This window comes from Diabrotica virgifera, chromosome 3, assembly GCF_917563875.1.
Source record: "Diabrotica virgifera virgifera chromosome 3, PGI_DIABVI_V3a".
NCBI classification, from domain to species: Eukaryota; Metazoa; Arthropoda; class Insecta; order Coleoptera; family Chrysomelidae; genus Diabrotica; species Diabrotica virgifera.
Window position 1 is genome coordinate 16,444,094 of NC_065445.1, and position 17,723 is coordinate 16,461,816.

The 17,723-nt window shown below is 34.4% G+C and overlaps 1 protein-coding gene across 4 annotated transcripts in view; it reads left to right on the plus strand.

Moving 5' to 3' along the window:
• Positions 1–17,723, plus strand: part of LOC114328901 (transcription factor AP-4) — a 400,385-nt gene that overhangs the window by 369,797 nt on the left and 12,865 nt on the right. For all 4 annotated transcript variants that reach the window (XR_007696993.1, XM_028277893.2, XM_028277883.2 and 1 more), the window contains 3 exons: positions 11,004–11,193; positions 14,529–14,887; positions 15,970–16,179. Coding sequence is in view for 3 of the 4 variants with exons in the window: in XM_028277893.2 (XP_028133694.1) it covers positions 11,004–11,193; positions 14,529–14,887; positions 15,970–16,179 (759 nt within the window). In the remaining variant the exon portion in view is untranslated. The remainder of the gene's footprint in view (positions 1–11,003; positions 11,194–14,528; positions 14,888–15,969; positions 16,180–17,723) is intronic.

The following is a 17,723-nucleotide window of genomic DNA, read 5'->3' on the forward strand; positions in this document are numbered from 1 at the left end:
ACTTGCAACATTTTGCATTGTGTTCAGGATGGCGCATGGGTGAAAATACAGAAATAGAGTGCATAAAATTTCTCGGAATATTCTATGTATTCGTGTTTAGCAACCCCAAAAATTGGCTAGAACTAGAAAATTTAAACCGAATATAACAAAATTCAATTTGGCAACATTGTGTGAACACCAAGGCCTTCTAGGATATCAACAGAACCGTAATTTAGTCCAGACAAATTAATATATTTTTTTACACAAAAATGAAATGTTTTAACCAAATAATTTTTCAAATGAAGTGCAGAATAATTTTGAATTCGGTTCCGCTAATGATTTTGCTTTTTTTTGTCCTTAAAAGCAAAAAAGTTGTATTTCTCTTGAGTAATACTATTATCGTCTAATTATTTTAACTGTACTAATATCCGAATGTTTACTGTTCTAAAATCACTAATGTACTATGATTAATGGTATGCTAAAATATCTTTAAAGCGGCTTCTCGAACATATTGTTGTACCAAACGTTGATACCGCCACTTTGTTACGCATTCTGACCGATTTCCGTTTCGACTATACTACACTAAGCATCAAAATTAACGCACCACCTTAAAAATGGGACATTTTTTATGTCTCGTATTTCCTAAACCTGTTGTCCGATTTTAGTGACTTTTTTAGAATATTATAGCTTTATTTTTCAAAAATATCGATGTTATAATATTATTGCTAAACAGGTAAATATCATTGTATACAGGGTGTAACAATGATAGTGCGTTTTTTCCTCAAAGTTTGGAACACCCTGTGGAATATTCTAGCGCATATAAAATATTGAAATTAAAACTCAACTGTAGCCTTCGGCTTTCTTAACATTTTGCTTTTCGATTGATTTGCTTATGTGGAATAATAAAAAAGTTAGGTACTTTAACAACTAGCCATGTTATTCATCAATACAGGGTGTTTCTAAATAAGTGTGACAAACTTTAAGGGGTAATTCTGCATGAAAAAATAATGACCATTTGCTTTATAAACATATGTCCGCAATTGCTTCGTTTCCGAGATACGGGATGTTGAATTTTTTCTTACAAACTGACGATTTATTTATTGCTCTAAAACCGGTGGAGATATGCAAATAAAATTTGGTAGGTTTTAAGAGGTAGTTATTGCACATTTTTTGACATACAATTAAAAATTTTATATTCACCATTGGCGTGCATACGGGTAATATTACCCGGTCATATTACCCGTATGCACGCCAATGGTGAATATAAAATTCTTAATTGTATGCCAAAAAATGCGCAATAACTACCTCTTAAAACCTACCAAATTTCATTTGCATATCTCAACCGGTTTTAGAGCAATAAATAATTCGTCAGTTTGTAAGAAAAAATTCAACATCCCGTATCTCGGAAACAAAGCATTTGCGGACATATGTTTATAAAGCAAACGGTCATTATTTTTTCATGCAGAATTACTCCTTAAAGTTTGTCACACTTATTTAGAAACACCCTGTATTGATGAAGAACGTTGCTAGTTGTTAAAGTACCAAACTTTTTCATTATTTAACATTAGCGAATGAATCAAAAATCAGAATGTTAAAGAAAACCTGGTGCTATAGTTGGGTTTTAATTTCAGTATTTTATAAATGCTAGAATATTCCACAGGATGATGCAAACTTTGAGAAAAAAACACAGTTTGATTGGTACACCCGGTATACAATGAAAATTTACCTGTTTAACAACAATATTATTACACCGATATTCTTGAAAAATAAAGCTATAACATATTAAAAAAATCACTAAAATCCGACAACAGGTTTAGGAAATACAAGACATCAAAAATGTCCCATTTTTAAGGTGGTGCGTTAATTTTGATGCTTAGTGTATGTTTTCATCATTTTAGTGTTTGAAAGCCTCAAAATTACAGAATATGAGGTGTCTTAAAAGTAACTCTGGACACCAAGTGCCCGGGGTCAGTTATGATGGCATATTCTTGTTCAGCGACCCCAAAAACCCCCGCGTAACAAAATGTTTCTTTTTTTTTCTATTGTAGACTTTTTGAAGTTGCAATTCGATAGGTGCTGTATTTAAAAATCCATTTATTTTTTCTTAAATGCCTTGTTCTATAAAAAATGTTTTATGTGTAGTTCTGTAGTTAGTCACTTGTTTGTATTCTTCCTTGAAGTACCAGGTATAAACAGTAGGTATATGGTACATAATATTGTTTATACTTCCGGAATTTATCACCCCAACCTTGAGATGTTGTATTTTCTACTGTTATTAGGCCAGGTTAATAAGACAAAAATATACCCTGTTCGTGACACTTCAGCAGCCAGGGTACTGAAGCGTTTTTTCGACAGGTAATACCTATAGGAACAAATTATAACTATTTCCTGCGTAGGATCTGGCGGCCATTTTTATTTATAAACATTTGACTGTCAAAAAATGGCATTTTCCCCTTTTTTTTTTCAAATCAACGGAAAACAGTAAAACTTATGATTTTTTTAGTACAAATATCTTCGAGATTATGGAAAAAGCTTTAAAATTACGTATTTCAAAGTTTGATATACTCATTTACTGTTAATATAATTGCGAAAAAAGGTCGGAATTGCCAAAAAAATATTTTCTCAATAACTGTTGTAAATATTAGTGTACAGCTTTTAAAATTGTTGTCAAATGAGGGTTCTTTGGTGCTTAATATGTGATAAAAATTTCAAAGCGATTCATTCAGTTGTTTAAATTTTATTCAAATTGTTTATCCCAGAGAGCATTTTTTTTGCAATAACATAGGTCAGAAAAATATGACCCTAGAACCATTCCACAGGTGTCAAATAAAAGAGCATGAGCCACATTTTCAACGTGGTTTAAAAAAGTGAATAAATAATGCATTTATTAGTAACAAATAATTATGCAAATGTATCGTCAATTTTTCTTCATACACTTTTTGAATAACTTTTTCCAAAAAAATTAACTTTTTTACCGTTTTAAGTGCACAACTACCAAGTAATGTTATCTATATCATAATTGATAAAAAATTGTAATACATATGTATAATTTCTTATATAACAAAATAAAAAGTTTATAAGGAAAGATTTACGATACTTTTGCATAATTATTTATTACTAATAAATGCATTTTTTATTTACTTTTTTTAAACCAAGTTGAAAATATAGCTAATGCTCTTTCATTTGACACCTGTGGAATGGTTCTAACGTCATTTTCTTCTGACTTATGTTATTGCAAAAAAAATGCTCTCTGGGATAAACAATTCGAATAAAATTTAAACAATTGAATGAATCGCTTTGAAATTTTTATCACATATTAAGCACCAAAGAACCCTTATTTGACAAAAATTTCAAAGCTGTACACTAATTTTTACAACAGTTATTGCGAAATATTTTTTTTTGCAATTCCGACCTTTTTTTGCAATTATATTAACAATAAATGAGTATATCAAACTTTGTAATACGTCATTTTAAAGTTTTTCCCATAATCTCGAAGATATTTGTACCAAAAAACCCTAAGTTTTCCTGTTTTCCATTGATTTGAAAAAAAAGTAAAAAAGGCCATTTTTTTTACACTTAATTGTTTATAAATAAAAATGGCTGCCAAATCCTACGCAGGAAATAGTTACAATTTGCTCTTATAGGTATTAACTGTCGAAAAAACGCTTCAGTACCCTGGATGTTCAAGTGTCATGGAAAAAACCTTATTACCCTGGACTATATGCAGGGGCGGATTGATTCATTAGTGGCCCCGGTGCTAATTCTTGTAGAGGGCCCTACCCAACTCTTTTTTGACAAGGCACTTTAAAAATTAAAACAATATAAACTTCAGTACATTTAAAATTATGCAGAAGATACAAGGCTAAGACAAGGTAACGCTTTTTTTCTTTGTTTATTTTCAACAAATGCTTTTATGACACTTTCAAAATCAATTTCCCCCAATACGTCATTCTCAATAGAGCAGATCGATAACGAAACTAATCTGTTCTCTCCCATTGATGACCTTAATTTATTTTTAATAAAGCTTAATTTTGAAAATGATCTTTCGGATTCGCAGTTCGTGATAGATATAGTTAAATATATTCTTAAAATAATATAGGTATTTGAAAACACTGAAACAAGGTCTTTTTCGATAATAATATCCAACATGTCTTTAGGTGTTACTACAGAATTCTCGGAATTAGGAAGAGATAAGATAAAATTTTGAAAAAATATAATCTCTTCGATAAATGCCTGATCTATATCAAGCGGGTACGTTTCGATAAGATTTCGCGCATTTTGTTTTAATGTTTCACCTTCAATAGTGCGAAAATTTACAAAAAATGCAAAAAGATTAGATACATAACTGTATGCTTCACGTCGCTTGTCTAACTCTGTCACTAATGTATCGATCGATAAATAAAATGTTTCGACTTTAAATTTGTTTGAACCTTCTAAATGTGAAGAGGGCCCGTCTGGAAATTTTTTTTTTGAATCTGCTCGTTTTTTTGAATAATCAATTAATCCGAACCGAATAAATAAAATTCACCAGCATCAACTCACGATTCACAATCTAATGATAAATGACTAAAAGCTAACGCCAACACAAGTAGGTATGAATTACTTATTGTCGTCTTTGACGTTCTTCAGCTAGTTTACTTGGTTGTAAACAAAAGATTTACTTGTTGTTAAGCTTAAAGGGTAAAGTAGGTATATTTTATATTTCATTTCTTAACTTTATGGCACCCATTGAAAGACATATATTTTTGTCAAACACCTTTAACTTTCAGAGCGATTTAAAAGCATTGTATTGTAAGATTTCCGAAAAGGAGATGTAAAAGTATACCTGCTAATCTGTTGCCATTTATGTCATGTCATAAAAGGGTGGTTATCGGGTGTTCCTTTCCTTTTCTCTCAGAAAAAAGATTATATGAAATTGTCAATACAACAATAATTTCAAAGTAATTTTTACAATAAATAAGAGGAGTTTGGTAGAGTAAGTACGACGGCGCGTCAGAATGTCAAATACGTAATTTTAGACAAATGTGTAGGTCTTCTGGGGGCCCCTTCAACCTGGGGGCCCGGTGCTACAGCACCTCTAGCCCCCCCCCCTAAATCCACCACTGACTATATGCATGAAAATGTGTATTGTACTTGGTGCACTTTGCATCGTATGCGTTACCGTGCTTTATAAATATCGGCAACAAAATAGTTGAAGGTCAAAATTCAGATGACACAAGTAAAGGATATTGGAAATTCCCAATACCCGGGGTTATCGTAGTCGTAATCTGATTTAAAAAACAGTTTTGCTAATAGAATTTTTAAAATACACCTTGGGAGAAAAGGAAATGCTTTACATACATAAATATCTTAAATTGTCATGCAGTTCTCGTTTTAAGTCAAATAATTATAACATTTTTGAAGACTTTTTGAAGAACCACAGTAGGTACTCCACAGGATGATTTAACAAGGTATCTACTCCAAAAAGGATAATAAAATGAAGTAGAAAACACATTTATTATAGAAAGTGAGGAAGTTCAAGTACTATCCAACGTATTATACAAAAGAATGCTTTCCTATCCATCCCAGATTCTTGGAAAAACACTAGAGTTCGGCGTTGGCACCCACCATATATTCGATGATTTCAAAGTTACATGCGACAGAGTTAATAGATATAAACTTTTGACCGAGGTGGAATTCCAAATACTGCTTCCATTCCAAAAATGAACTAAGATAGGATGATGGGCTATCCTGTTTTTTATTTAACCTTGCTCTAGAATAGATAATTCGAGAGTGTTATGATTATGATGAATATGAGGATAACCTCAACAACAACTTGGCGACTCTTTTCAACAAAATTCATTTTGACAACGATTTTTTAATTACAATCAATTGTGGCTTAACCTCATATAAACACAATATTTAACTTTCCATTCCACAAGAAACAGTTTCTCTGTTACGCTTACGCAGACGACGCAGTTCTGATCGCCCTAGATGAAGATAATCTGCAAAGATTAGTCCACACTCCATAAGAGCAAAATAATTAATTCAATATGACAAGTTTATCTCAGAACACTAAAACAATAGTAATCAGTAAAAACCAACCAGATGTAAAATATAATTGATGGCATCAGTATTGAACAAGTAATGGAAATAAAATTCCTTGGAATAAACTGTCCAGCTACGGAACCTGGCTAAAAAAGTGAGAAATCAAGTTCAAAAAGCAAATAGACTGGCAGGAAGGTACTATATGGCGAAACCGACATATTAACACTGAGATGAAGTCAAGAATTTATAAAGCCAGTGTAAGACCAATAATGATATATGCATCAGAAACAAGATTCAATACAGCCACAACATAAAGACTACTAGAAACGGCAGAAATGAGAGTCTGAGAAGAATTACAGGAAGTACGCTAAGAGATCGAAAGAGGAGTGGACATTACATTACATTAGTAGACAATGAAACGTATAGTGTATAAACGAATGGACACTAAATAGCAAAAGGGAATGGAGTAACCACATAATCAGAATGGGGAAGACACGTATTCCTACGGGGTCAAAAGAGATAAATCACCAATCTGTAGAACTATCGGCCGACCGCGCAAAAGATGGAGTGACAACGTTCCATAAGGTATCAATCTGCCAAATTAACAAGCAGAATTGCTTATTAAAAGGAAGAAGAAACAGTTTTAGAACCATATTATACTACAGTAAAACCTCCGTTAACCGAAATAATTGGGAAGAAGACCGTTTCGGATAACAAGAATTTCGGTTAAAAATAACATTGTTTTTTATATTCTTCTTGTATCAAATTACATAGTATTGGAGGTAGATGCAAAACATCGTTGTCAAAGAAAAACGCAAAAGAAAATTATGTTAAAAAAATACTCTAAATATTTTCAATCTCCTTAATTTTATTGGTTTTTTTTTAATTTATTTTTTGTTGACGAAATTATTGAAACTGTCAGCCATTTCGGTTAAACGATGTTTCGGTTAAAAAGGTTTCGGTTAACGGAGGTTTTACTGTATATCATGTTGATATAGTATTATGGGAAAATTAATGAGATTTAATACAAGGAATGTAGCTGGTTGTGCCATCTGTTTTTCATAGATCAATAATCAAATCTGGTTTATTTTTGAGTGTTACTTTATATTGACCTCAGACAACAATGTATTCATTGACGTAGGAAAGTATTATATAATGTTGTTTATCTAATAAGACTTTGTAGGCTACTTCCCATGGATTTTCTATGCAACTGCGTTTTGTATGCAATTGCGAAGTAAACACCCTGTAGAATTCAACCAACGAACGCCGATGCCTTTAATTCCCTTTCCAAGGCAGTTTCTTTCATACATACGCCATCAAGTACGCTGCAAATGGTAGTAGTCGCGTGTTTGGCTTAGTTCCGAATTCCACCGCACGTAGCGGGGGCAGCACCGCGCGGCGCTCGCCTTACAACCGATGCTATTTTTAGAAATGGATTAAACGTTTACCGGTTCTTTCGGAGAATAACATAACAAACACAATAAAACGCAAATATTGCAATGTTGTGTGCAAAACGAATGCAAATCGACGGCGGCATCAAGAATTATTCGAGAGAGAAAATCCTTTCTCTCCTTGTCTATCGTTTTGTTCATGCCGTGAGGTTTCATTCAAGTATAAAGGATTTTTTAATAAAATAATTGTGTGTAAGATTCTTTACATGCAATGATTGATTGTATTTACAAGAGAAGGCGTTTTGTTTTCAATAGTACGTACCTATTTTTTTAAGCATAAATACAACTAAACTATATTCCTGGAATTTCTTATAATGGCTATGTTTCAGTGGCGGATAAACGGGGAGGAAAAATGGGGAAATCTCTTCCCCATCAAAGCCCAAAATTAAAGAGACAAATTTTCAACATTAATATCACAAGAGAGTGAGAATAAATTGAAAATAATGCGAACATTTTTCGAAAACGTGTTTCCTGCCAATGACACGAGAGTCCGCAGATCTCCAGTTAATATTACCGAATGGCAACAAGTTTTAGAAACAAATTGGAGCATTATTTTCTTATCTATTCTTACTATAGTGTGATTTCTAAATATATTCTTCCATATATCTATTTTTCTTTATGTATGCGAGTTGGGGTGTTATGAATAGGATCGTATTCAACTTGGTGTCTATGCATTTTGACGTTACGACCCTGGCAGAAATTGTGGGGACATCTGGTGTTGAATCAAACAAATTTTTTTATTGGGCTGACCAACTATCCCTATACAGGGTGTTTCATTAATAATTGTCCATATAGTAACTGGAGAAACCTTAGCACAAAATACGAAGATTTAAGCTAAAACACTTAAATAAAATGTGGTTCCTTAGTTCCTTACTGAGTTACAGGGTGTTTTATCTAAAAATTTAAAAACTATTTTTGCTCAGCATTTAAAAAAAATTCGACGTATCCTTTTCATACTTGGCAGGAAGTGTAGGTACTGTACAAACTACTAAATTGTGTTAAACAAAAGTTTCTGGCTATTACCAGAGGCGTACAACGGGGGAAAGTGAATGGTTGACCCTTTCCAAATTCTACGCCACTGACGAAATTGGTATTTTAGGTCAATTTTTGGATTCTCCGATACTTTCTATGAAAATAATATACTCTTCATTCGTAACGATAAAGTCATTAGTTTTCGAGATTTTTGAAGTTAAAAATGAAACGACACGGTTATTTTGAAGACTGTATTGTGTCGCTTCATTTTTAATTTCAAATATCTCGAAAACTAATCATTTTATCGTTACGAATGAAGAGTATATTATCTACATAAAAAGTATTGCAAAATCAAAAAATTACACTAAAATAGCAATTTCGTCAGTGGCGTAGAATTTGGGAAGGGTCGACCAGCCACTATCCCTTGTCGTACGCCACTGGCAGTAGCTAGAAACGTTTGTTTATCTTAATTTAGTAGGGTGTAGAGTACCTACACTTTCTGCTAACAAGTATAACAAGTATGATAAGGATACGCCAAATAGATTTAAAGTACTGGGTACAAATAGTTTTTAAATTTTAATCATATGAAGATCATAAATTAATCAAAATAACTGTACCGTTTCATATTTAACTTCAAATATCTCGAAAACTAATGACTTTATCGTTACCAATGAAGAGTATATTATTTACGTAGAAAGTATTGGAAAATCTCAAAATGGCACTAAAATAGTAATTCCTCCAGTGGCGTAGAATTGAGAAGGGTCAACCATTCACCATCCCTGTCGTACGCCTCTGGTAGTAGCTAGAAACGTTTGTTAATCATAATTTAGTAGGGTGTCTAGTAGTCGCACTCTCTGCCAAGTATGAAAATGATACGTCGAATGGTTTTAAAATGCTGAGCAAAAATAGTTTTTAAATTTTTAAATAAAACACCCTGTAACTCAGTAAGGAACCACATTTTAAGTGTTTTAGGTTAAATCTTCGTATTTTGTGTTAAGGTTTCTCCAGTTACTATATGGACAATTATTAATGAAACACCCTGTATAAACAATGCTATAGGTATGTATACTATCCATGTCGATGGACCCTCGGCGGGCCGGGTTAAATACTTTCGCGGGTCGGAGTTGGCCCGTACTTTGCTCATGAGACTGTTCTAGGATTTTTCTTTATTTTTCCGTCGTATTGTTGCTATTTTTAAATTTTTTTCAATCCTATCATATCAATTTTCTTTCTCTTATCACACTTTTAATCTTTCTGTGAGTAAACTATAAATTTTCGTTCGCGTTTAACTTAGCCCAATAACAACAAAGAACAAAATGACGAAGTAATACTACTATGTACTATGTTTTATCCTTATCAACGTACTGTATTGAATAAAAGAAGGAAGGACAAAGAAAACAACAGGCATAACAAGATCATTAAGTTAACGATGCCATGATTTTACGATTCCTCTCTTACTTTTTGCATTTTTTGAAAATTAAGTCGATTCACCAAAACATCGTCTGTCGACTAGGAGCAATAAAAAATCGCAACGTCATGTATATAAGTTAATACCCCGAGGAAGAAATGACGGGAGAGATTTTTGTTTTAGTGGTACGAGGGGGGAAATTTTGCAAGTCAGCGTATTTAATTTCTGTTTTGTGTATGATACTAGATCTGGGCTAATTCGTCACTTACATTTTAATGGTAGTCAAAACGTAATTGATGATGTGTAATATCGATATGATGCGGAAACCGAATGTGCATTGTAAAACTTCAAAGGATAATGACTTACATTTTTTTGTGATGTAACATGAGTTTTAATGATACCGGGTCTCTGAGTAAGTGTTTTATGATATCAATTCGGTAATTAATCATAGAATAGTGATTTAACTTGTATACAAACAATGATCTAGACTAGATTCTATCTAGATAAATATGGGACATTAATTTATTACATTCACAATGAGAAAAGTCTTCCGAAAATCTAAAAATTCAATCGTTAGAACCAACTTTCTGATGACAGACTAAATCCGTGCTTTCTACAATTTGCAAAGCAAACGGACGATAAATAAAGCACACAAGAGGGACAGGGAATTTACAATATACATAGGTGGTTGCCTCTGAAACAGAATGAAATAAAAACCGTCTTTCAATTATTACATTGATATTATTTACAACTGTTTTTTCTTCCTGTGCCATGCTAGATTATCTTGCGTTGGCTAGCAAATTGCCTATCAGCTGGGAAAGGGATGCAGAGGATCTATTAAACCATTCTCTCAGGTTTCTATTACGTACGTTCTTCTTCCATCTGTACATATAGATTGGCTTATAGTTTATATCAGCTCATGGCTGGTATTTTTTCAGACAAATTATTGTCAAAAGTAGAGTTACATATATCAATTACTAAATTAAAAATATTTTTGAATCGTTTTCAATGGTAGAATGGGTCGAACAATATATTTATGCTTAGATCTATTGCTGAAATTTTTCATTGCACTTTTTTGCGTCTTTTTCTCTTTGGTTTTATTTCGGTCCTTCAAAAGTAAACTGTTTTGGTACAAATTATTAATAACTTTATGTTTTCTGTTACAGGCGGCAATCCTCCAACAAACGGCTGAATATATCTACTCATTGGAACAGGAGAAGACCAGACTTTTGTCACAAAACTGTCAGCTGAAACGGCTAGTGAACCAACACGAAGGCGGCGAACTGCCACCCAAGAAGAGAAAGACTGAATTGATAATTCCCACCATTACGGCAGAATCATCAGACGAGGGCATAGGTATGATATTTTAATATTTTTAATAATGAACTGAAAACTCTTTTGCCCAAAGTTTGACGATCTTTGATGAACAGTTTTTATTCAGAAAGTTGTAAGATATTGTGATTTCTTTCACTGTATTGTATCATCTTACCTTTTTATTCGAAAATTTACTCAGTCATTAATTATTTCGTCTTATAAATATGAATTTCTTAAAACACTTTTTGTTTACACTATAGAAAAAGAAAATATAAGGAGTATAAATGGTAATAAGACTTGCTGGACTAGGCCTTCGTCAATAATTGTCTCCGATTTTTCCAATCTTCTTATTCTACTTTTACCTAGGTTTTCCTTCTACACCAAAAAATTTTTAGTCGTAGCTGTAATGGTGCGCAGGAGCACCTTGGGTTTAAGAGAATTGTATCTTACATGCAAAACGTTCGATCGAAAATATCTACCAGAACAACACAATAAAAGTAAAAGTAGATGAAGAACTAACTGACCCAATTGATGCTGGCAATGAGATAAGACAGAGAGATTCCCTGAGTCCTCTGTTGTTCAACCTGATCATGGACGAAATAATAAAAAAAGTAAGAACAAAAAAAGGATACCAAATGGGAGAAAAACAACTTAAAATAATCTGGTTTATCAGACGACGCAATACTAATCTCTCAAAGTGAAGATGATTTATACAACGTATGCTGCACGAATTTAATATAATTGCTAGAAAATTTAACATGTTAATTTCCCCAAAAAAGACATAAGTGCATGGTTATAACAGCAGATCTAATAAGGTGTAAATTAGAGCTGGAGGGTCAAATAATAGAACAAGTCATGGAGTTTAAATATCTAGGCATCACACTATGCAGCTGCGGAAAGCTCGAAACAGAAGTGGAAGATCAGGTGAATAAAGCAAACAGAGCCGCAGGTTGTCTGAATGAAACAATATGGAGAAATAAAAACATCGGAAAAGAAGTAAAAGGCAGAATTTACAAAACAGTCATCAGACCAATAATGACATACGCGGCAGAAACACTACCTGATACAGAAAGGACAAAAAGAATGCTAGAAACAGCAGAGATGAAAACATTGCGAAAAATCGATGGTAAGACGCTGTGGGATAGAGCTAGAAGTGCAGATATACGAAGGAGATTCAAGGTGGACAACATTAATAACTGGGTGAAAAGCAAAAGAGTAGAATGGAACGACCACATCAGCCGAATGACAACAAATAGAGTAGTAAGGACGGCGAGAGACGGTTCCCCAAGAGGAAGACGATCAGTGGGAAGACCACGAAAAAGATGGAATGACAACTTACTGGAGGCACATTAAAAAACAGACAGAGTAATGTCTATATAATTAGAAGAAGAAGAAGAAGATATGCAAAACGTTTATTTCTCATAATCGATTCTTGTTATGACACTGGTTTCTTCTTGTGTACCGTCACCCAACCGAAAGTTACATATCATCATCACTATCATTACTCTATCTACCGCTGCTCTGAAGAGTTTTATTGTACTGCATTTAAACCAGTTCCTTAAAATTTTCAACCATGACACTACTTCTTCCTAAACTCCTCCCTCCTCTTATCTTTATAACCTTAGCATTTCATATGCCATATGCCTGTTGCACAGTGTGTTTCGCACACTTCCAATGAAGACGTTCTTAAAACAATGAATTCAGAACGTCTTTTCATAAATACCATCTCTCTCTTCAATCCTGACCCCCCGGAGGGAGTGTAGTTGTCGACGTGATGTCGTGTATTGTCCGTCTCCAAAGATCTCTGTCTCTGGTCATTTCTTTTAACTCATGCATAGGTCTTTTGCATATTCCCGTAATTTGATCGATCCATCTTGTTGGGGATCTTCCTCGCGATCTTCGGCCTTCCACCTTTCCTTGTATAATGAGTCTTTCCATGTTTTCTGTATTTGCTCTCATAACATGTCCAAAGTATTTTAATTGTTGCAGATGGACTTTACTGGAAAGTCTTTGGCTAACTTTCAGCTCTCTTAAAATTGAATTATTTGTTCTATGGTCGGTCCAAGGAATTCGTAGCATTCGTCTCCAACAGAACATTTCAGTGGCGTCTATCTTTCTTCTTTCCGAATTTCTCAGGGTCACATCCGTAGGTCAGTATTGGGAATATTAAGCAGTTGATCAACCTCATCTTTAACGCTCTTGAAATTTGACAGTCCTTCCATATTGTGGTAGTGGCCCTGTGTTTGTGATTAATGATCCCAGATATAAGTATGAGTTCACAACCTCAAACCGATCAATTGTGGTTATGTGTGGATGATTGTTATGTAGTCTATCCACTATCATGATCTTTGTCTTTGATATGTTTAATTGCAGACCAAATATTTGACTTTCGTTTTCAACCAGTCGTATAAGATCAATCAGCTCTGCTTGACTATTTGCAAGGAGGGCTGTGTCATCTGTGAAACGTAGGTTGTTTATTTTATGACCATTTATTGAGATGCCTTTTTCCCATCCTTCAAGTGCTCTTCTCATAATATGCTCTCCATATATATTGAATAATTGTGGAGATAGTATACATCCCTGTCTGACACCCCGTTCTGGATTAAATTCGTTTGAAAGTGTGTCAAGCACTTTAACTGATCCGGTAGTGTGTTCGTATGGTTCAGTTAAGGAATGTTTTTAGTCTCTCATTGACTATATGTAGCATTATTTTACTGGCATGTGATATAAGAGAAATAGTTCTATAATTGTCGCATTTATGGAAGCTGCCTTTTTTATGAATTGTTGTTATTGTAGATTTTGTCCAGTCTTCAGGCCATTGTTTAGAATGCCATATTTGGTTACAGAGTAGATGAAGTAATTTTACGCCAGTTTCTGCTGTCGCTTTCAGCATTTCTGCTGTTATCATATCTGGACCTGGTGCTTTATTATATTTGAGCTTAATGATCGCGAGTCCTACTTCCATACTTATTGTGATAAATACCATAAAGAGGAGAAAAACAGAATGCTTCAATCATATAATTAAAGGACGTAAATGAAATCTACTTCGCCCCTTAGTACAAGGAGAATTGGGAGGGAAATAGATGGATCGGTCGAAAGAAACTTTTAAGGCTGCATAATATGAGACAATGGTGTGGTTCCACAGTAGAAGAATTATTTCGCGCACAACAGTTTTCCATCACCCACGCTTCTTATTATCTGTATTCGTTTTTTAAATTGGTACTGGATTAGGTTTTTCCTGCAATTGGTTTAATCCTGAATTTCTTCATTTCGATTTTGTATCTTTAAGCCTGACGAACCATCAAGCTTACTTATATAAGACCTTTAACAGTTTGGTCAAATTGATAAAATCAAAACCTAATTTTTTCATGCTTTAGGTTCAATGTCACCGGAACTCATCGTAGTAAACCAACAACCTGATAACACCACGGAGCTAAAGCAACAATTAGAGCAGGAACGCAGCCTGCGGTTGCTATTAGAAGACCAAGTGCGGCAGCTGGAAGAACAGCTCTTTCAATCGCAGCGTCAACCGCAACCGCAATTCTTGGAATTGGAGGACACCGATGCTGTTGGTATGCAACTGATAGCCGCGGAGAGTTTACCCATCGGTCACACCCAGACGGTGGTATGTAGTGCGTCGCCCGCCAATTCCAGAAGTTCCAGTCCTATTCCCGTGATGCCAGAACAACAGAGGTTACCGTCGGTGTTGGAAGCGGCGATTAAAGCTGAACCTAAGGTAAGACATTTCTATAAAGAACGACTGTTTAAGTTTTAGTTTCTATGCAGAGACCATCATCGGTTTATGCACCTTTAGTCCTCTGGGCAAATTGTTCAAAAAAATTTGTAAAAGACACAACAGCGACGAATTAAAAGCAAGACGAATTTTAAAGAGCCCGAGATCTAAAGATTTCTTACGCTAGAAAACAAATTATGGTCACAACCTAAATCCGAGCTTTCTATAATTTACAAAGCAAACTGACGATAAATGGATAGATGTGGGGAATCTACAAAATGCATTCCACGACACATCGATTTGTTTAGGTAAAAATACAACTATTTGATTCCCAGTACTCATTTTGTAAGTAAACGAAGTAAAGAAAAACAGTTTAAGATTTTGTTTCGATACAGAGATGACCACCATCCGTTTATGCACATTTCGTCCTATTGGACTCATCAGAACAGATCCTGACTAACGACGCTTATTAAAAATAAAACTTACGGGTAAAATCTAAGCCTGACGAGGAATTGGCAGAAGTTACAATCACGGCTCCGTTTCATCGGAGAATGAACTGGCGTATGGAGTACTGAACAGCTTTTCCATGTAACAGAAAACAAAAAGACTCTTCCAATAGTGATTGCCAGTGTCCAGTAAATGAGACAAGGCCCATGAAAGAAGAAGTGGATAATCAGAAAAATGTAATTTGAAACCGTTCGACTTTTAATGAGCTCAACTGGAAACTGATGATACTGCGTAAACATACCCCAATACCTGGCAAAAAATGGCAAACCCCGGTTTCTACAAACTTTAAACCGGAAATCAATAATATTTCTCAACTATCCAACGCCAAGACAGTTGTGCCTATCGAACGGTTTAATTAAGCCAATAGAAAAAAGTTATCAGACCCAATTTTTGTTGTGACGCAAAATGGTGTTTATAAGAGAAGAGCAGCCGAACGTTAATCGAGCGTTGCCGCATCACATTTGACAACGTCTTCAGCAGTTTCAGACGAACCGCGAAAATATTGCACCATTGATGTGATAGTTGTTTTCATGATAAATCCTATTATCAAGGACTAAGAAAATTTCGATTTGTTTCAGGTCGAAGTCGAAAGACTGCCCTCGCCGAACACTTCAACGCATGAAGACAACAGCCGAGTGTACAACATTTCAAACACTTCCAGGCAGAACCTCGAGACAATCGTCGAGGCCATCAGACACCTCGAAGGCAGTCATATGTTCGACGACGAACAAGATGTCCCGCTTGCACTTACCACCAGATCTGCGGATATCAAGCCGGACGTTCATGCGGTAAGTAGATCTTATCAATTTTGCAAATAAGTAAATGTAAGTAATAACTAAATCTTTTTAACTTTTTCCGCGTTTTTAGGACTGCTTTTTATAATATTTATTTGTTTATAATACTCAACAAGCCTTAGAAGGCAAAGGGTTGAAAAGTTTAATATTCCTTATAGTCTTTCCATACGTTTCTTAACCACTTCTTTCCATATCTTTCTTTCCAATTCTCAATATTACTTTGTTATAAGTTTTCACATACGCTGTCCTTCCATCTTTTTCTTGGTCTGCCTTCTGCCTTTTCTTCTTTTTGTATTAGTTTCGTGATAGTTTCATTTTCGACATTCTTTTCTTACCCATTCTTTTAATGTGTCATAAATATCGTATTCTCTGTGCTTTGATTACCTTCGTTATTTTTGGTTCGTTATATTATAGTTCTATTATCTTTTAAGTTTTAAGTTCTTTATTATTTTCTCTTTCCCATTAATCATTTATTTTCACACCTTCCTATATTGCTTTTTGTTTTTCCTCTCCCATTTTTCTAAAAGGTCTATTTCTGATTTCTTCAGCACCCACGTTCTGCATGCATGTAGCCCGGATATCAGTTCTGTAGGTTCTAATTTTTGTTTTTATTGATACATGTGAATTTCGTTAATGAACGCAATGCTCGATACCTCTTACTTTTTTTACTACTTGTACGATAAAGCTTACACATATGTGAGAGTATAAATATAATCTCATAGGGTATAATGTTGACTGTATGTATGAGGATTGCTAGGTTTAAGCGGGAGTATAAACATACAATATTCATATGTAGATAAAAAGTCTTACCAAACTGTGAAACCTTGGCTGATTTTTCTTATTCTTTATTTTTCTTTTTTATTATTCTTATTAGTTTGTTGTTTTTTTTTTGTATTTGATGCCTTTAGGACTGCTACATTTGTTTTTCGTGCAGTCCGGGAAATTTTTAAAATTCGACATGAAACATGAAACTCCAGGTAGCGTGAGGATCATCGTCGTTGTCCTATTCGTGTGCAGCAACCCCAAAAACCCCAGAGTAATCGCTGTCGACTGATTCAGAATGAAATTAACATGAAACTCCAGGAGACGAGATCCATACCCTGGGCGCCAGGCGCGTCTCGAGAACCATTGTCGTATCATATTCGTATTCAGCGACCTCAACAAACCCCGAGTAACAAATTTGAACTCATTCCTGTCGATATTTTTCGAGTTGCACATTTTTCATTTTATATGCACTTTGGATATGTATTTTTCTTATGCACAAAATGCAATTTTCCATGAATGCAATTTCCTATGCCATGAATTTTGTTCACAAACTTTCCTGGCATTTTCTCGAATCTAATGCAAAAAATGGCATAGCGGTTCATATTGCAGCGGAAAATTGGTAGGTTTATGCCTGGTTGCACCAACAAATCTTAAGCTCCAGCTTAGCCCAGCTCAGCATATGATATATGTATTCATAATTTTCGATTTTTATGTAAGTACGTCTTAAGGGGATGGGTACGTATTTTCGGCTGCAATGCTATTCAAATGGGGAT